Source organism: Dendrobates tinctorius, unplaced genomic scaffold (genome assembly GCF_039654945.1).
Source record: "Dendrobates tinctorius isolate UK_male_01 unplaced genomic scaffold, ASM3965494v1 ptg000172l, whole genome shotgun sequence".
NCBI lineage: Eukaryota > Metazoa > Chordata > Amphibia > Anura > Dendrobatidae > Dendrobates > Dendrobates tinctorius.
Genome location: NW_027361839.1, coordinates 1,258,103 through 1,277,842, shown reverse-complemented (window position 1 = coordinate 1,277,842; position 19,740 = coordinate 1,258,103). Strand labels below are relative to the sequence as shown.

Below are 19,740 nucleotides of genomic sequence, written 5' to 3'. Positions count from 1 at the left end.
ATCTAATCCTCTCCTGTGTGATACTGACTGCTGAGCCGTGTATCTAATCCTCTCCTGTGTGATACTGACTGCTGAGCCGTGTATCTAATCCTATCCTGTGTGATACTGTCTGCTGAGCCGTGTATCTAATCCTCTCCTGTGTGATACTGACTGCTGAGCCATGTATCTAATCCTATCCTGTGTGATACTGACTGCTGAGCCGTGTATCTAATCCTATCCTATGTGATACTGTCTGCTGAGCTGTGTATCTAATCCTCTCCTGTGTGATACTGACTGCTGAGCCGTGTATCTAATCCTATCCTGTGTGATACTGACTGCTGAGCCGTGTATCTAATCCTATCCTGTGTGATACTGACTGCTGAGCCGTGTATCTAATCCTATCCTATGTGATACTGTCTGCTGAGCTGTGTATCTAATCCTCTCCTGTGTGATACTGACTGCTGAGCCGTGTATCTAATCCTCTCCTGTGTGATACTGACTGCTGAGCCGTGTATCTAATCCTATCCTATGTGATACTGACTGCTGAGCCGTGTATCTAATCCTCTCCTGTGTGATACTGACTGCTGAGCCGTGTATCTCCTCCTCTCCTGTGTATCTCATCCTCTCCTGTGTATCTCATCCTGTGGTGATTTGGCCTTTGCCCTCTATAATGATGGCGGCTGTAGGACACGTAACGGATCATGTGACTGTCGCCGCCGGATGTGACGTGTCTCTCACTCTGGGGCATTTGGTGCTGTGATTGGTTGCTGTGGACTTGGCGTCTCCATGGCAGCCCCTCCTCGCTCCGCCTACCCGGCCAAGATGGCGAAGGGACCGATTAACGTATGAGACGGAAGAGGAGCAGCCGGGAGATCTCTGGGAGCAGCAGCGGCCGAGGCGTCAGCCCCGAGCGGCAAGCGGCGCCGTCTCTCCTCGCTCAGGAAGCGGCCTGGACACAGTGTGCACCGAGCGGCACGGGAGCGCGGAGACCGCACAGGCCGAGCCCGGGGCGCAGCCGGGACTGAAGGGCACGGGCGGCGCTGCTGACAGTCAGGGTGAGGCTGTCAGTGACGGAGCCCAGGAATATCTGTCAGTGAGGAGACCCCACAGATACCGGGGCCCCCTGCAGGGAGTGGCACCCTTGGTCCCCCGGCAGCGAGTGGCACCCTTGGTCCCCCGGCAGGGAGTGGCACCCTTGGTCCCCCGGCAGCGAGTGGCACCCTTGGTCCCCCGGCAGCGAGTGGCACCCTTGGTCCCCCGGCAGCGAGTGGCACCCTTGGTCCCCCGGCAGCGAGTGGCACCCTTGGTCCCCCGGCAGCGAGTGGCACCCTTGGGCCCCCGGCAGCGAGTGGCACCCTTGGGCCCCCGGCAGCGAGTGGCACCCTTGGGCCCCCGGCAGCGAGTGGCACCCTTGGGCCCCCGGCAGGGAGTGGCACCCTTGGTCCCCCGGCAGCGAGTGGCACCCTTGGTCCCCCGGCAGCGAGTGGCACCCTTGGTCCCCCGGCAGGGAGTGGCACCCTTGGGCCCCCGGCAGCGAGTGGCACCCTTGGGCCCCCGGCAGGGAGTGGCACCCTTGGGCCCCCGGCAGGGAGTGGCACCCTTGGGCCCCCGGCAGGGAGTGGCACCCTTGGGCCCCCGGCAGCGAGTGGCACCTGGCCCCCTGGGGTCTACACTCTCCCCCTGCTGGCCTCGCCCGTCTGGTGCCCAGGGTGCTGCCTGGCAGGGCCTCTGACCGCCCATAGTCCCTCGATGCATTGCACGTTTGGCATCACCTGATTCCGCTGTCGGCCATGACCACCCCAGCGCTGCTGCCACTGTCCGGGCGCAGGATCCCTCCCCTCAGCCTGGGCACATCGTCCATCCCTCACCACCGCGCCACACTGAGGCTCTCGGAGAAGTTCATCCTGCTCCTCATCCTCAGTGCCTTCATCACTCTCTGCTTTGGTGCTTTCTTCTTCCTGCCGGACTCCACCAAGCACAAGCGCTTCGACCTGGGGCTGGAGGACGTGCTCATCCCCCACATCGAGTCCAACAAGGGGGACAAGAACACGGGTGGATTCCTGATCCACGGCCTGGGCCACGACGACCACCGCCACAGGTAAGGGCAGCACAGGTGGACCCCATGACACTGCAGCCAGGCACAGGGCTCCACACATGCCCGAAACTGAGCTATAGTCGTGCCTGGTAGAGAGTCGCTGCCATCAAAGAACCAGAGGAGTCAGAACCACTGCAGGTAACGCTGATCGGGGCCACAGAAAGCCCACAGCAAGGATCTCCTCTGTGTCTCCTCAACCCATGCCACGGTTTCTGGAGATCTCCTCTCTAGGCCCTCCCTCTCTCCAGGTGGCCGCCTCTCTCCCTCTCTCTGTGTGCCGGTGGCCGCCTCTCTCCCTCTCTCTGTGTGCCGGTGGCCGCCTCTCTCCCTCTCTCTGTGTGCCGGTGGCCGCCTCTCCCTGTGTGCCGGTGGCCGCCTCTCCCTGTGTGCCGGTGGCCGCCTCTCCCTGTGTGCCGGTGGCCGCCTCTCCCTGTGTGCCGGTGGCCGCCTCTCCCTGTGTGCCGGTGGCCGCCTCTCCCTGTGTGCCGGTGGCCGCCTCTCCCTGTGTGCCGGTGGCCGCCTCTCCCTGTGTGCCGGTGGCCGCCTCTCCGTCTCTCTGTGTCCAGGTGGCCGGCGGCCGCCTCTCTCTCTCTCTCTCTCTCTGTGCCGGTGGCCTTCTCTCTCCCCGGATCTTCTTGCCCCGTGCTCCTGTTCTTGCCTACAGTTCCCTTTCCTTGACTGTACCCCCAGGCGTAGACCTGATTGTCTTTGTATTGTGGGAAGCCCCAGGAATCACTTGTTGCGTGTTGGCAGTGAAGAGGTTAATGCAGTTGGCGGTCCTGGGGGCACTCGGCGCTCACTCATCATTTCCTACCACATCTCCTCAGATGATAACTCTAAACAAATCAATGCTGAAAGCATCAAAGCCGAGCTGCCCCCAGATATGCTGCACGGGGGCATCCCCAGGCCTCAGCCCCATCCTGCTGTGACATGTAATAGAGGGGTCATCGCTGTGTGGTCACAGGTCTGTGGGTAGTTGCCACTGGATAGATCAGCCAATCGGGTGCATCAAGTAAGTCACATGACAGCATTGGAGGCTCTGGGGCCCTTAAGTGGGTGCAGGTTACACCCTCCGCAGCACAGACCAAAGGTTTAGGGAAATCTCTAATAGGCCGGGGTCACACATGCGAGAAACTCGCACGAGTCGCATCTCAATACCTGGCACTGCCGCCGACACTCGGACCGGAGTGTGTGGCTGCATGTATCTCTACGTAGCTGAACGCTCCGGTAAAGAGTGCCGGCGGCAGTGCCGAGTATTGAGATGCGACACTCATGCGAGGTTCTCACATGTGTGACCCCGGCCTTACTCTGTGTTCTGAGACCTCTGCTTGCTTTCAGTGAATGAAGAATCCTTGTTTATAGCCAAGGAGATACAGAAATCCTGCTCACTCAGCTGAGGGTGCGTGACAGTGTCATCAGTGTAGGTGCAAAAAAAACCCTCCTGTGAGTAGCACAAGGGCGGAAGGGTCAACACGAAATACTACCTGTATGGTCAGCGAGAGGACAGTACAAAGTGTATAAGAGACTTACAGGACAGCAGAATAGTGAGCGCAGCTCTGGAGTGCTGTATGGCTATCATTAGCTCTAGGGCTGGTGGCTTTTTTCCTCCTTTGTGTATTTTGGTGGGGGAGTAATATTTCTGGTGTTTGATACTCTGGCCCCGATCCCGTGGTCCTCCGCTGTCTCTCGCCCCCCCTTGTCCTGATATTGGGGATTGTTACTTGCTGGGTGATGAGTGTCTTGTGTGACCCGCGGCCTCCAATGACCCAGAACAGTAAATAATCCAGGTGTTAAACAGGAGACGCCCAATGTGTAATGTGCAGGGAGGACTGCCCCAACCGGTCTGTCCAAGGTCTGGGCAGCACATTGGGCGCTTTCTTGTCTGACGGTCGTAACCTATTTTAGAATATGTATATATAGCTTCTTTTTTTTTTTTGTCTTAAGATACAAAAGAAATGTCACCTGTAACTTTAGGCCTTTTAGGGATCATTTATTGAGCTTGCTTACACCTGTTCACAATAATTTTGACCAGGGGTGCACAAACTTTACATGCCACTGTATACAGCTGTCCTCTGTACTGGTCAGGCCTTGTGATCTCACCCCGCACCCCTATAGTGACAGCCATGGGTGCTGCGTACGCCCCATTCACATCTCTGCAGGTTATAGGCTTGTCGGAATAGGTCGGTCTTCAGGTTCTTTTTGAAGGTTTCGATGGTAGGCGAGAGTCTGATATGTTGTGGTAGAGAGTTCCAGAGTACGGGAGAAGTCTTGTATGTGGTTGTGGGAAGAGGAGATAAGAGGGGAGTAGAGGAGGAGATCTTGTGAGGATTTAAGCTCTTATTTTTCCTTAGCTCTGATCAGCGATTTCTCTGGTCCATATTATCCATTGTGGGAGTATGACGATGGGCACAGTCCATGCTGGGAGTTGTACTGTGGGTATGGAAAGTATTCAGACCCCTTTACATTTTTCATTCTTTGATTCATTGCAGCCATTTGGTGAATTCAAAAAAGTTCATTTTTTTCTCATTAATGTACACTGCACCCCATCTTAACTGAAAAAAATGTAGACATTTTTTCAAATTTATTTAAAAAAAAGAAACTGAAATATCCTATGGTCATAAGTATTCAGCCCCTTTGCTCAGACACGCATATGTAAGTCACATGCTGTCCATTTCCTTGTGATCCTCCTTGAGATGGTTCTGCTCCTTCATTGGAGTCCAGCTGTGTGTAATAAATCTGATCCTTAAATGGAAGAAGTTTGGGACCAGCAGAAGTCTTCCTAGACCTGGTCGTCCAGCCAAACAGCAATCGTGGGAGAAGAGCCTTGGGGAGACAGGTAAAGAAGAACCCCAAGATCACTGTGGCTGAGCTCCACAGATGCAGTAGGGAGATGGGAGAAAGTTCCACAAAGTCACCTATCACTGCAGCCCTCCACCAGTCGGGCCTTTATGGCACTGACCCAACGGAAGCCTCTCCTCAGTGCCAGACATATGAAAGCCCGCATAGAGTTTGCTAAAAAGCACATGAAGGACTCCCAGACTATGAGAAATAAGATTCTCTGGTCTGATGAGACGAAGATAGAATTATCACCAAAAAGTTCTAAGTGGCATGTGTGGAGGAAACCAGGCAATGCTCATCACCTGCCCAATGCAATCCCTACAGTGAAACGTGGTGGCAGCATCATGCTATGGGGGTGTTTTTCAGCTGCAGGGACAGGACAACTGGTTGCCTTTGAAGGAAACATGAATGCGGCCAAGTACAGAGATATCCTGGATGAAAACCTCTTCCAGAGTGCTCTGGACCTCAGACTTGGCCGAAGGTTCATATTCCAACAAGACAATGACCTTAAGCACACAGCTAAAATAACAAAGGAGAGGCTTCAGAACACCTCTGTGACCATTCCTGACTGGCCCAGCCAGAGCCCTGACCTAAACCCAATGAATAATCTCTGGAGAGACCTGAAAATGGCTGTCCACCAACGTTCACCATCCAACCTGACAGAACTGGAGAGGATCTGCAAGGAAGAATGGCCGAGGATCCCCGAATCCGAGGACCACTCTATATGAGGGGAATGGCAACGGAGCCAGGGGACCCTGAGGAGCACCTGATCGATGCGCTCTGGCATAATGAGCAGGGACAGCGTCTCCTGATGAGATGGTGGAATTGAGAGCCTAAGGGGTGCTGTTTGGTGGGTAATCTGGGATGACCAGGTCGATCTGTTTACCACCCTGATGGGCACTGGGTGAGGAAGTGTTACCAACGGGATAGCATGCTGTTGGGCAAAGGACGAGGACATAAAGTTCCCTTCTGCCCCGGAATCCACTGTGACCTGTACCACCCAGGAGGAATCCCCACTATTTAATGTCCCTTGGAGTGCCGGTTTGGGGGAGAAGGTCTCCATAGCGAATAGGCCCCCACCAATTACGTTGTTCTAGGTTTATGCCATGGTCAGCGGACAAGTAATTCAGTGACAACAAGCAGAAAGCATCATATACAACATGTATTGGAAATGGGGCTCGGGCGGGCACGCCTCCTGCGCCGTCTGCGGGGCTCGGGCGGGCACGCCTCCTGCGCCGTCTGCGGGGCTCGGGCGGGCACGCCTCCTGCGCCGTCTGCGGGGCTCGGGCGGGCACGCCTCCTGCGCCGTCTGCGGGGCTCGGGCGGGCACGCCTCCTGCGCCGTATGTATAATGACACCTAGCGATGAAGCTCTGCCATGTCCCGGAGCTGCAGGACACCCAAGGAGGCTACTCTGCTGGTGGTGATGCTGCCAACCATACAGAATAGCAGGACAGCACAGTCTGTCAGCAGCTGCCCCCCAGGCCGTCACTGTATAAATCATTCCTGACGTGCCAGGAGTCCGCGGGCCACAGGTCTGCAGCCGTCACGGCAGACGGACCGCGGGCGACAGGTCGGCAGCCAATCAATCTCCGGAGCCCAGATCACAGGAGTCCTGTGTTGTAGCAGAGCCTGTAGTGTTGTTCCATCATGGGTCCACTGTCTGCCTATACTATGTCGCTCAGGCCCTTGGCCCCCAGTCCGGTATACGGCTTTTCTTTTATAATTGACAGGAGGTTTTACCTGAGCCAGGGGAGGACTGAGGATGTGAAATATTAATGCTACGCCTGCCGATATGAAATGTTAAGTGGATTTATAGCCCCTGTCGTGCAGCACATTAGGGGCCACGATCTTGAGGGAGGGCACATGACCGCACTCACAGCTTACACTGGAATAATGCCGCCATATGGCTGCATACGTCTCGGGTAATATAGGAGTGTTGTATGTGATGTGGCCGCAGCTCAGATCCATCACTGACCACAGAGCACTATAGATGAACCACTGCACAGCAACTGGTCAGGACCCTAAGTGTGAGCACAGTCTAGGGCATCCAAGCCTACAACACACTGGAGGGCTGCACTCACAACCCTGAAATCAGTGTGCGACTTTAATCCGTCCCCGCTAGGCTTCTCCCCCTGGGCTCCCCTACAAACTCCTCCCTCTGGACTCTGTTGTCCTCCACACAACCAGTACTGAGAATAACATCAGACTCTCAGGACTGCAGTGACGACAGCAGATTATGAGGGTCCTAGCTAATGTGAGGTCTGGGCCAGGATGGAGGTTCCACAGGGGCTGCAGACCTCGGCTGGTGCCCCTCATTGTTGGCATCTGGTCTGTATAATCCGACCTTTGCCCATACCCAACTCCACATCATGACTCCAGTCACAGCCAGAGCTGCAGTCGCCACTCTTCTGCCCCTCATCCTGCTCTCTGCTGTATTACTGACCTCCTTCCACACTGCACTGCAGCTCGTTCTACAGCCACAGGTCAGCGCCACATCCTGAGCACTAACTGCAGCATGCAGAATTATGAGTGCAGTTCTGGATATGGCTCGAGTCTGCCCTGTAGATGGTGGATGTCACAGCTCTGTGCACACCTGATCTGTGTGTGAGGCCTCCGTCCGTACACTGGTGACGTGGGGGTGTGTGTGTGAGGCCTCCGCCCGTACACTGGTGACGTGGGGGTGTGTGTGTGAGGCCTCCGCCCGTACACTGGTGACGTCACGTGGGGGTGTGTGTGTGAGGCCTCCGCCCGTATACTGGTGACGTGGGGGTGTGTGTGTGTGTGTGTGTGAGGCCTCCGCCTGTACACTGGTGACGTGGGGGTGTGTGTGAGGCCTCCGCGCCCGTACACTGGTGACGTGGGTGTGTGTGTGTGTGTGAGGCCTCTGCCTGTACACTGGTGACGTGGGGGTGTGTGTGTGAGGCCTCCGCCCGTACACTGGTGACGTGGGGGTGTGTGTGTGAGGCCTCCGCCCGTACACTGGTGACGTGGGTGTGTGTGTGTGTGTGGCCTCCGCCCGTACACTGGTGACGTGGGGGTGTGTGTGTGTGGCCTCCGCCCGTACACTGGTGACGTGGGGGTGTGAGTGTGTGGCCTCCGCCCGTACACTGGTGACGTGGGGGTGTGTGTGTGTGAGGCCTCCGCCCGTACACTGGTGACGTGGGGGTGTGTGAGGCCTCCGCCCGTACACTGGTGACGTGGAGGTGTGTGAGGTCCCCTGTTGTGAGTTCATTCTCTGGTTCACCAGTTGTGAGTTCTCCTTCCAGACTCCCTCTGGTGGTGACGGGAGGTGGTGCGGCTGGTTTGATCGGTGGAGATCTGCCACCTGAGAATGAGGATGACGATTGGATCTCAGGAGTCTCAGATTGGGTTTAAGACAGCCGACGCCCTATTCAGTTGCTGGTGATTCCTTCTGGCTTGTCAGCTCTTGGTTTTCAGCTCTGTTCCAGTCATCTAAAGCTAAGTTTCTCTGCTAATGTTCACACTTGATTTTGTTGGTCTATTCAGTTTTTTGTGTGGTCAGCCAGCCCCGGTTGGGGCTGTGCTGAATTTCCACTCTTATTTATCTGTATTTGCCAATCTGCTTTTTGTCCCTTATTAGATTGGCCTCTTTTTGCTCTGTCTCAGAATATTTCAGAGTGCAAAGAGAAGGCTGGTAGTGCAATAAGAGACTGCGCTGCTGTGGTAGAATTCAAGATATCTTTATTGCCTGTGGGGCAATAAAGATATCTTGAATTCTACCACAGCAGCGCAGTCTCTTATTGCACTACCAGCCTTCTCTTTGTACCAAGTCCTTGGACCTCGTGCAGACTGCTGCAGCTGTTTTATGCGATTATAGGTGTTGTGACTCTCACAACCCTATCAGGTGAGCCTAACACTTGCCGTGCACTCATCTACTTTCCATACAAACCTACTCATTGGAAGCGCCCTGTCTCCCCCTTTTCTTAATATTTCAGAGTGCTGATATAGTGGGAGAAGTCTAGTGACTTCAGGGTTAATTTTGTTATCAGAAGTGTTGGACATTATTTTGTAGGGTTTTGGGCAGATTGCAGACAGTGTCTGTCCTTTCCTCTCCTTTCTAGTTAGTTTGGGCCCCATTGTTTGCTCAGCCTATTTTTCTACCCGTGTTTGTGTTTTCATCTTGTTTCACCGTCAATACATGTGCGAGGGCTGTCTATTCCTTTGGGGTCTGCTCTTGGGCAGTTAGCTTTCCCTTTTCTTGCTTTAGGCTTATTTAGTCCTCCGGCCGTGACGAGGCGTCTAGGAACATCGTAGGCATGCTCCACGGCTGCTGCTAGTTCTGTGGTAGGATCAGGGATCTGCAATCTGCATAGTTACCAACCTCTCTGGTTTTTCTGGGCTTAGCATGTTTAGGTTTTTTCCTCCTCGGTGACCCATTCATAACAGCCCCCCCCCCGTACACTGGTGACGTGTGTGGCTTCTGCCCGTACGCTGGCGACGTGGGTGTGTGGCCTCTGCCCGTACACTGGTGACGTGTGAGGCCTCTGCCCGTACACTGGTGACGTGGGTGTGTGAGACCTCCGCCCCATACACTGGTGACGTGTGTGTGTGTAGCCTCCGCTCGTACACTGGTGACATGGGTGTGTGTGTGGCCTCCGCTTGTACACTGGTGACGTGTGAGGCCTCTGCCCGTACACTGGTGACGTGGGTGTGTGAGACCTCCGCCCCGTACACTGGTGACGTGGGTGTGTGAGACCTCCGCCCCATACACTGGTGACGTGTGTGTGTGTGGCCTCCGCTCGTACACTGGTGACGTGTGTGTGTGTGTGTGGCCTCCGCTCGTACACTGGTGACATGGGTGTGTGTGTGTGGCCTCCGCTTGTACACTGGTGACGTGTGTGTGTGTGTGACGTGGGTGTGTGGCCTCCGCTCGTACACTGGTGACGTGGGTGTGTGGCCTCTGCCGGTACACTGGTGACGTGGGTGTGTGAGGCCTCTGCCCGTACTTTGACGTCTGTGTGTGAGGCCTCTGCCCGTACACCGGTGATGTCGGTATGTGTGGCCTCTGCCCATACACTAGTGACGGTCTTCAGCATACATGTGGGCTCTGGAATCTGCTGCTGGTCGGACGCATTGTTCCATGATGCAGTTGATTCTTGTGCTGTTGTTGGTGAATAGGAGCATTCATTTCACCTTCTAAGGACTCGTCTGTACCCAGGTCACTCCACCGCTGCCCTTCGTTTCCTTCCTCCCCTCTTTTCCCGATTCTTCGTTCTCTGACGTTCTCCATCTTTCTGCAGGGAGGAGGAAGAGCAGCTGAGGAATAAGATCCGAGCGGACCACGAGCGAGCCCTGGAGGAGGCCAAGGAGAAGCTGAAGAAATCCCGGGACGAGATCCGGGCCGAGATCCAGACTGAGAAGAACAAACTGCTGGAGGAGCTGAAGAAGAAGGAGAACCCTCCCGTGCCCCTCGCCCCCGTGCCCAACCTGCCTGAGCTGAAGAATGGAGACCCCGGGGACCCTGACATTCGAGAGAAGCGGGACAAGATCAAGGAGGTGAGATCAGGGGGCGCCGGGCAGAGAGAGCGCCCTGGATGGGCCAAGTTCTACAGCCTATATCACAACTGTGCACCAGAGGGCGGGACTTGGCAGCTGGTCTACACCACTTCTGCTCTGCACAGTTCTCATTCTTTACCCACCCTTCCCTGGTTGCTGGCGTCTGTGCCGCTGTACGCCGCTGGTGTCTGCCCCCCTAACCCAACCCATCCTCCCTTGTCTGTGGCGTCACACCCCTCGGCCGCTGGCATCTTTGCTGCCGTAAGCCCAACCCATCCCCCCCGGTTGTTGGCGTCTGTGCCATTGTTAAGCCATCCCATCCTCCTTGGCTGCTGGCATCTGTGGCATCATACCCCCACAGCCGCTGGTGGATTTGCCGCCGTTAACCCAACCCATCCCCCTCCCCGGTTGCTGGCATCTGTACCACCGTTAACCCAACCCATCCTCCTTGGCTGCTGGCGTCTGTGGAGACGTGGCCCTTGGCCACTGGTGTCTGTGCCATCGTCAACCCAACCTTCCATCCTGCAGTCGCTTGCGTCTGTGCCTTCGTACCCCCCCGACGGCACAGCATGCCACATAGTGGGAGTTTTCTGGGTCTGCTATTTTGTGTGTGGAGATTGACATTACGGTGACTCTTATTAGCCCCAGTGAGGGAGCACATTACATTACTACACGGTACACGTCTTCATATTGTCTGCACACTGGCGATGGTTTACACAAGGTTTAGAGTTTTTCAACCACAGGGGGCAATTCATTATATCGTTGTGTCCCTGATTTTTGGATAGCGTACAGGCCTCCCCTGATTGCTTATTGCATGCATATTATATGGTCATGAGCAATGTTGGTTGGACGATCATATGGTTTTGTTATGTGTATGTCTTTTCTGGTTAAAATAAACATTTTGTATGATTCTTGTATATCTTCCAGATTGTGCACATCATTTCTGTAGTACTATCCTCCTCTTCTAATTGTACTCTTGCTTTTACTACTGGATATAGCACCTATATACTGTATATAATTATTGTAGTGCACCTTGTTAAGTTGTTTTGCTCTTTGTTGTAACCCACCACTCCCACGCCAGCGCCGTCGTCCCCCTCTGGCCGCCGGCGCCGTCGTCCCCCCGCTGGCGCCTGTAACGTACCCTCTATTGCTGGCGCCTGCGCCGTCGTCCCCCGCTGGCGCCTGTAACGTACCCTCTATTGCTGGCGCCTGCGCCGTCGTCCCCCGCTGGCGTCTGTAACGTACCCTCTATTGCTGGCGACTGCGCCGTCGTCCCCCTCCGGCCGCTGGCGTCTGTGACGTACCCTCTATTGCTAGCGACTGCGCCATCGTCCCCCTCCGGCCGCTGGCGTCTGTAACGTACCCTCTATTGCTGGCGACTGCGCCGTCACCCTCCCAGGTCGCATTATCTGATACTGGGGGGATTGTTAGATGCCGCTGACCCGTGTCCTCCGCAGATGATGAAGCACGCCTGGGACAACTACAGACAGTACGGCTGGGGACACAACGAGCTGAAGCCCATCGCCCGGAAGGGGCACTCCACCAATATATTCGGTGAGTGCTGACCGCGTCCTGCTCACACTGCTGTGGGAGGTGCGTAGTCTTTTCCTCTGACAGCAGCAGGGATCTTATAAAAGGTGAGGGCACACAGTGCTTATTAGAGAGTTGTTACAGAAGAACAGATCATCCCTTTGAGCATGGCAATATACGTGGGCGTTGCGCTGACCCATATGGTGACTGGCGGCTTGGGGTCATCCTCATTCTCACAGCAGGAGGTTCTGGCACCACCAGGCATCTGTTAACCCCTTGTTCTGCTTGTCATAGGGAACTCGCAGATGGGCGCCACCATTGTGGATGCGCTAGACACGCTCTACATCATGGGGCTCCTGGACGAATTCCGCGATGGGCAGGAGTGGGTGACGAATAACCTGGACTTCGGAGTGGTAACTGCCATGGAGCGGGCCCTGGGAGGGGGGTGTTAGTGTGTGTGTGTGTGGTGGCCGAGCCCTGGGGGGGGGGGTGTTAGTGTGTGCATGGTGGCCGAGCCCCGGCGGGGGGTGTTAGTGTGTGTGTGGTGGCCAAGCCCCAGGGGGGTGTTAGTGTGTGTGTGGTGGCCAAGCCCCAGGGGGGATGTTAGTGTGTGTGTGGTGGCCGAGCCCCAGGGGGGGTGTTAGTGTGTGTGTGGTGGCCGAGCCCCAGGGGGGGTGTTAGTGTGTGTGTGGTGGCCGAGCCCCGGGGGGGGGGGGGATGGGTGTTAGTGTGTGTGTGTGGTGGCCGAGCCCCGGGGGGGGGGTGTTAGTGTGTGTGTGGTGGCCGAGCCCCGGGGGGGGGATGGGTGTTAGTGTGTGTGTGTGTGGTGGCTGGGCCCCTGGGGGGGGTGTTAGTGTGTGTGTGTGTGTGTGTGTGTGGTGGCCGAGCCCCGGGGGGGGTGTTAGTGTGTGTGTGTGGTGGCCGGGCCCCCCGGGGGGGGGGGGGGGAGAGTTTAGTGTGTGTGGTGGCCAGGGGGCGGGGGGTGTGGCCCTGGTGCCTCCTTTTCATTTTCCTGTATGTTCAATGATCTTCCAGAATTCGGAGGTGTCTGTGTTTGAGGTGAATATCCGCTTCATCGGGGGTCTGCTGGCGGCATACTACCTGTCCGGACAAGAGGTGAGTTCCCCGTGCTCCCGGCCCCTCCGGCGTGCGCTGGGTGGTGCGCAGCTTTGCTACGTGCGCTGATATAGTGTCTGCCGTCTCGCCGACCGCAGCAACTTCCTGTAAATCAGAGCAGAACTGCCGCTGAGTGGTCCGCGCTCCCCAGGGGTCTCTGCGGTCCGTATGCACACTAATCGTCCACATAAACATACCGCCATGCTGAGCGCATCACTTACCAATGACGGTGGGGGTAGTAGTGCTCGTCAGGAATGGGAATCATTTATATGGCTGTAACCCCATAATTCCTGCCACACCACGGCCTGAAATGGCAGATAACAGAGGACAATCGATAGTAGTCCCCACCCGTGAACACGTCATTACCTGCGTCCTGTCCTGGCACTTGGTGTGAACGGCTGACAGCACCCAGTGGGGTCCATCAGACCCCCCACCCCTCAGGGCCGCTGTGAGGTACAGCTGTTTTAATTCTCGGTCGTCCCCCCGTGTCAGTGATGGCGGTCCGGCCACACGCGGATATTAAGAGGCTTTTAGCACTTCGCGGCTCAGGAGGCGTCCGCTGTCCTCCCCACTAAGTGGTTGATTGACTCTCCTTAAGAGGTGAAGCGCCCACCGCTGATTAACCCTTCACATCCACTCCTGGGAGTTGTAGTACTTTATTCCCCAGCCTCCCCATCTTCACATGGATTAAACCTTTGTCCTCGCTCCAGGTGTTTAAGAACAAGGCCGTGCTGCTGGCGGAAAAGCTGCTCCCCGCATTTAACACCCCGACCGGCATCCCCTGGGCCATGGTGAATCTCAAGAGGTGAGGGCTGGGGGGGTGGTGTCCGGCATCAGGGGCCCCGCTCCTTACACCTCGGCACCAAGGGCGCCATCTGACATCCGCTCCTATTTCTAGTGGTGTTGGCAGGAACTGGGGCTGGGCATCTGCAGGCAGCAGTATCCTGGCAGAATTCGGGACCCTCCACCTGGAGTTTGTGCACCTGACGTACCTGACCGGCAACCCTGTGTACTACAACAAGGTGAGCGCTTCAGTCTGCTGGATGGAGAAAATCTCCTAGGCCCCCTGCAGCATACTCAGGCGGTGTCTAGTTCTCCTGGGCCCCCACAGCCTACCCTGGAAGTGTCTGGGTCTCCTGGTCCCTCCCCCCACAGCCTACCCAGGAAGTGTCTGGGTCTCCTGGTCCCTCCCCCCACAGCCTACCCAGGAAGTGTCTGGGTCTCCGGGGCCCCCCCACAGCCTACCCAGGAAGTGTCTGGGTCTCCGGGGCCCCCCCACAGCCTACCCAGGAAGTGTCTGGGTCTCCGGGGCCCCCACAGCCTACCCTGGAAGTGTCTGGGTCTCCTGGTCCCTCCCCCCACAGCCTACCCAGGAAGTGTCTGGGTCTCCTGGTCCCTCCCCCCACAGCCTACCCAGGAAGTGTCTGGGTCTCCGGGGCCCCCCCACAGCCTACCCAAGAAGTGTCTGGGTCTCCGGGGCCCCCCCACAGCCTACCCAGGAAGTGTCTGGGTCTCCGGGGCCCCCCCACAGCCTACCCAGGAAGTGTCTGGGTCTCCTGGTCCCTCCCCCCACAGCCTACCCAGGAAGTGTCTGGGTCTCCTGGTCCCTCCCCCCACAGCCTACCCAGGAAGTGTCTGGGTCTCCTGGTCCCTCCCCCCACAGCCTACCCAGGAAGTGTCTGGGTTTCCTGGTCCCTCCCCCCACAGCCTACCCAAGAAGTGTCTGGGTCTCCTGGTCCCTCCCCCCACAGCCTACCCAAGAAGTGGCTGGGTCTCCTGGTCCCTCCCCCCACAGCCTACCCAGGAAGTGTCTGGGTCTCCGGGGCCCCCCCCACAGCCTACCCAGGAAGTGTCTGGGTCTCCGGGGCCCCCCCACAGCCTACCCAGGAAGTGTCTGGGTCTCCTGGGGCCCCCCCACAGCCCACCCAGGAAGTGTCTGGGTCTCCTGGGCCCCCCCCACAGCCCACCCAGGAAGTGTCTGGGTCTCCTGGGCCCCCCCACAGCCTACCCAGGAAGTGTCTGGGTCTCCTGGGCCCCCCCCCCCACAGCCTACCCAGGAAGTGTCTGGGTCTCCTGGGCCCACAGCCTACCCAGGAAGTGTCTGGGTCTCCTGCCCCCCCCCCCCCCCCACAGCCTACCCAGGAAGTGTCTGGGTCTCCTGGGCCCCCCCCCCCACAGGCTACCCAGGAAGTGTCTGGGTCTCCTGCCCCCCCCCCCCCCACAGGCTACCCAGGAAGTGTCTGGGTCTCCTGGGCCCCCCCACAGCCTGCACAGGAAGTGTCTGCGTCTCCGGGGCCCCCCCACAGCCTACCCAGGAAGTGTCTGGGTCTCCGGGGCCCCCCCACAGCCTACCCAGGAAGTGTCTGGGTCTCCGGGGCCCCCCCCACAGCCCGCCCAGGAAGTGTCTGGGTCTCCGGGGCCCCCCCACAGCCCACCCAGGAAGTGTCTGGGTCTCCTGGCCCCCCCCCACAGCCCACCCAGGAAGTGTCTGGGTCTCCTGGGCCCCCCCACAGCCTACCCAGGAAGTGTCTGGGTCTCCTGGGCCCCCCCCCCCCCACAGCCTACCCAGGAAGTGTCTGGGTCTCCTGGGCCCACAGCCTACCCAGGAAGTGTCTGGGTCTCCTGCCCCCCCCCCCCCCCCCACAGCCTACCCAGGAAGTGTCTGGGTCTCCTGGGCCCCCCCCCCCACAGGCTACCCAGGAAGTGTCTGGGTCCCCTGGCCCCCCCCCCACAGGCTACCAAGGAAGTGTCTGGGTCTCCTGGGCCCCCCCACAGCCTACCCAGGAAGTGTCTGGGTCTCCGGGGCCCCCCCACAGCCTACCCAGGAAGTGTCTGGGTCTCCGGGGCCCCCCCCACAGCCCGCCCAGGAAGTGTCTGGGTCTCCGGGGCCCCCCCACAGCCCACCCAGGAAGTGTCTGGGTCTCCTGGCCCCCCCCCACAGCCCACCCAGGAAGTGTCTGGGTCTCCTGGGCCCCCCCACAGCCTACCCAGGAAGTGTCTGGGTCTCCTGGGCCCCCCCCCCCCACAGCCTACCCAGGAAGTGTCTGGGTCTCCTGGGCCCACAGCCTACCCAGGAAGTGTCTGGGTCTCCTGCCCCCCCCCCCCCCCCACAGCCTACCCAGGAAGTGTCTGGGTCTCCTGGGCCCCCCCCCCACAGGCTACCCAGGAAGTGTCTGGGTCCCCTGGCCCCCCCCCCACAGGCTACCAAGGAAGTGTCTGGGTCTCCTGGGCCCCCCCACAGCCTACCCAGGAAGTGTCTGGGTCTCCGGGGCCCCCCCACAGCCTACCCAGGAAGTGTCTGGGTCTCCGGGGCCCCCCCCACAGCCTGCCCAGGAAGTGTCTGGGTCTCCTGGGGCCCCCCACAGCCTGCCCAGGAAGTGTCTGGGTCTCCGGGGCCCCCCCACAGCCTGCCCAGGAAGTGTCTGGGTCTCCTGGGCCCCCCCCCCCCCCCAGCCTACCCAGGAAGTGTCTGGGTCTCCTGGGCCCCCCCCCCCCCACAGCCTACCCAGGAAGTGTCTGGGTCTCCTGGGCCCCCCCCCACAGCCTACCCAGGAAGTGTCTGGGTCTCCTGGGCCCACAGCCTACCCAGGAAGTGTCTGGGTCTCCTGCCCCCCCCCCCCCCCCACAGCCTACCCAGGAAGTGTCTGGGTCTCCTGGCCCCCCCCCCCCCACAGGCTACCCAGGAAGTGTCTGGGTCCCCTGCCCCCCCCCCCCCCACCACAGGCTACCCAGGAAGTTTCTGGGTCTCCTGGGCCCCCCCACAGCCTGCCCAGGAAGTGTCTGGGTCTCCGGGGCCCCCCCACAGCCTACCCAGGAAGTGTCTGGGTCTCCGGGGCCCCCCCCACAGCCTACCCAGGAAGTGTCTGGGTCTCCGGGGCCCCCCCCACAGCCCGCCCAGGAAGTGTCTGGGTCTCCTGGGCCCCCCCCCCCCACAGCCCACCCAGGAAGTGTCTGGGTCTCCTGGGCCCCCCCCCACAGCCCACCCAGGAAGTGTCTGGGTCTCCTGGGGCCCCCCCCCCACAGCCCACCCAGGAAGTGTCTGGGTCTCCTGGGCCCCCCCCCCCCCCAGCCTACCCAGGAAGTGTCTGGGTCTCCTGGGCCCCCCCCCCCCCCACAGCCCGCCCAGGAAGTGTCTGGGTCTCCGGGGCCCCCCCACAGCCCACCCAGGAAGTGTCTGGGTCTCCTGGGGCCCCCCCCCCCCCAGCCTACCCAGGAAGTGTCTGGGTCTCCTGGGCCCCCCCCCCCCCCACAGCCTACCCAGGAAGTGTCTGGGTCTCCTGCCGCCCCCCCCCCCACAGCCTACCCAGGAAGTGTCTGGGTCTCCTGGGCCCCCCCCACAGGCTACCCAGGAAGTGTCTGGGTCTCCTGGACCCCCCCACAGCCTGCCCAGGAAGTGTCTGGGTCTCCTGGGGCCCCCCACAGCCTGCCCAGGAAGTGTCTGGGTCTCCTGGACCCCCCCACAGCCCGCCCAGGAAGTGTCTGGGTCTCCTGGGGCCCCCCACAGCCTGCCCAGGAAGTGTCTGGGTCTCCTGGGCCCCCCCACAACCTACCCAGGAAGTGTCTGGGTCTCCTGCCGCCCCCCCCCACAGCCTACCCAGGAAGTGTCTGGGTCTCCTGGGCCCCCCCCCCCCCCACAGGCTACCCAGGAAGTGTCTGGGTCTCCTGGACCCCCCCACAGCCTGCCCAGGAAGTGTCTGGGTCTCCGGGGCCCCCCCACAGCCTACCCAGGAAGTGTCTGGGTCTCCAGTTTACTGAGGGGATATGAGGGACTCCTAGGCCTACTCATGGTGTTGTTTGGGGTCCCCTTTACTCTTCTCATTGGGCTTTGGGGTATTCTGGGACCATTGTTCTTCTCTCCTGCTCTGTCCTCCTTTCATTTCACCTGATCAGCTGCTATTACGGGTCCGCACTCTGCCCATTGTACCCCCTTGCCTGTTATACCCCCCACCTCTTGTAGACTCACAACCTCTGATTTTTAGGTCATGCACATCAGAAAACTCCTGCAGAAAATGGATCGTCCCAATGGGCTCTACCCGAACTACCTGAATCCCAGGACGGGGCGTTGGGGGCAACGTAAGTGGTAGAATAACAACTCCTAATATCCGCACATACAGATGGAGGGGTGAGGCAGAGCTGTGTAAAATTTACCCTTCATGTCCTTGCAGACCACACGTCAGTGGGGGGATTAGGGGACAGTTTTTACGAGTACCTTCTGAAGGCCTGGCTGGTGTCGGACCGGACAGATACCGAGGCCCGGAGCATCTATGACAACGCGATAGAAGTGAGTACCGTATACTACATGAGATATGTGTGTGTATATATTGGGGGTCATATATACTGCAGGAGATATGCAGTGAAGGAAATAAGTATTTGATCCCTTGCTGATTTTGTAAGTTTGCCCACTGACATAGACATGAACAGTCTATAATTTTAAGGGTCGGTTAATTTTAACATTGAGAGATAGAATATCAAAAATAAAATCCAGAAAATCACATTGTATAAATTCTATAAATTTATTTGCATTTTGCAGTGAGAAATAAGTATTTGATCCCTCTGGCAAACAAGACTTAAAGGGAACCTGTCACCCTTTTTTTTTTTTTTTGCCCATCAGCTGCCGACATTGACATCAGGGGCTTATCTACAGAATTCTGTAATGCTGTAGATAAGCCCCCGATGAAACCTGAAAGATAAGAAAAAGGCCGTCATCTTATGAAGATGGGAGGCGCCGGACCGCGACACCCATCAGACCAGACCGCCCCCTCCGGTGAGTATAATCTAATGTGTTTTTCACATCTTTCAGGTTACATCGGGGGCTTATCTACAGCATTACAGAATGCATTACAGAATGCTGGAGATAAGCCCCTGATGTCAATGCCGTCAGCTGATGGGCAAAAAAAAAAGGGTGACAGATTCCCTTTAATACTTGGTGGCAAAACCCTTGTTGGCAAGCCCAGCAGTCAGACGTGTTTTGTAGTTGATGATGAGGTTTGCACACATGTCAGGGGGAATTTTGCTCCGCTCCTCTTTGCAGATCATCTCTAAATCAGTAAGATTTTGAGGCTGTCGCTTGGCCACTCGGAGCTTCACCTCCCTCCATAAGTTTTCTATGGGATTAAGGTCCGGAGACTGGCTAGGCCACTCCATGACCTTAATGTGCTTCTTTTTGAGCCGCTCCTTTGTTGCCTTGGCTGTATGTTTTGGGTCATTGTCTTGCTGGAAGACCCTGCCACTACCCATTTTTAATGTCCTGGCGGAGGGAAGAAGGTTGTCACTCAGGATTTTACGGTACATGGCTCCATCCATTCTCACATTGATGCGGTGAAGTAGTCCTGTGCCCTTAGCAGAGAAACTCCCCCAAAACATAATGTTTCCACCTCCATGCTTGACACTGGAGGATGGTGTTCTTTGGGTCATAGGCAGCATTTCTTTTCCACCAAACACAGCGAGTTGAGTTAATGCCAAAGAGCTCAATTTGTGTCTCATCTGACCACAGCACCTTCTCCCAATCACTCACAGAATCATCCAGGTGTTCACTGGCAAACTTCAGACTGGCCTGCCAGGGCTGTGGAGTCGGTAAGCCAAACCTGCGACTCCGGCTCCTCAATTTCCCTTACACCGACTCCACGACTTCGACTCCAACTCCCACATATATTGCTTATATTT

General features: G+C 57.8%; 1 protein-coding gene across 1 annotated transcript in view; it reads left to right on the top strand.

The window, feature by feature from the left end:
• The first annotated feature begins 1,465 nt into the window (after positions 1–1,465).
• Positions 1,466–19,740, top strand: part of MAN1A2 (mannosidase alpha class 1A member 2) — a 55,132-nt gene continuing 36,857 nt past the window's right edge. The window contains exons 1-9 of the mRNA XM_073551022.1: positions 1,466–2,077; positions 10,176–10,431; positions 11,889–11,985; positions 12,256–12,374; positions 12,997–13,077; positions 13,788–13,882; positions 13,976–14,099; positions 18,057–18,150; positions 18,243–18,358. Coding sequence (XP_073407123.1) covers positions 1,770–2,077; positions 10,176–10,431; positions 11,889–11,985; positions 12,256–12,374; positions 12,997–13,077; positions 13,788–13,882; positions 13,976–14,099; positions 18,057–18,150; positions 18,243–18,358 — 1,290 coding nt within the window. The 5' untranslated portion in view covers positions 1,466–1,769. The remainder of the gene's footprint in view (positions 2,078–10,175; positions 10,432–11,888; positions 11,986–12,255; positions 12,375–12,996; positions 13,078–13,787; positions 13,883–13,975; positions 14,100–18,056; positions 18,151–18,242; positions 18,359–19,740) is intronic.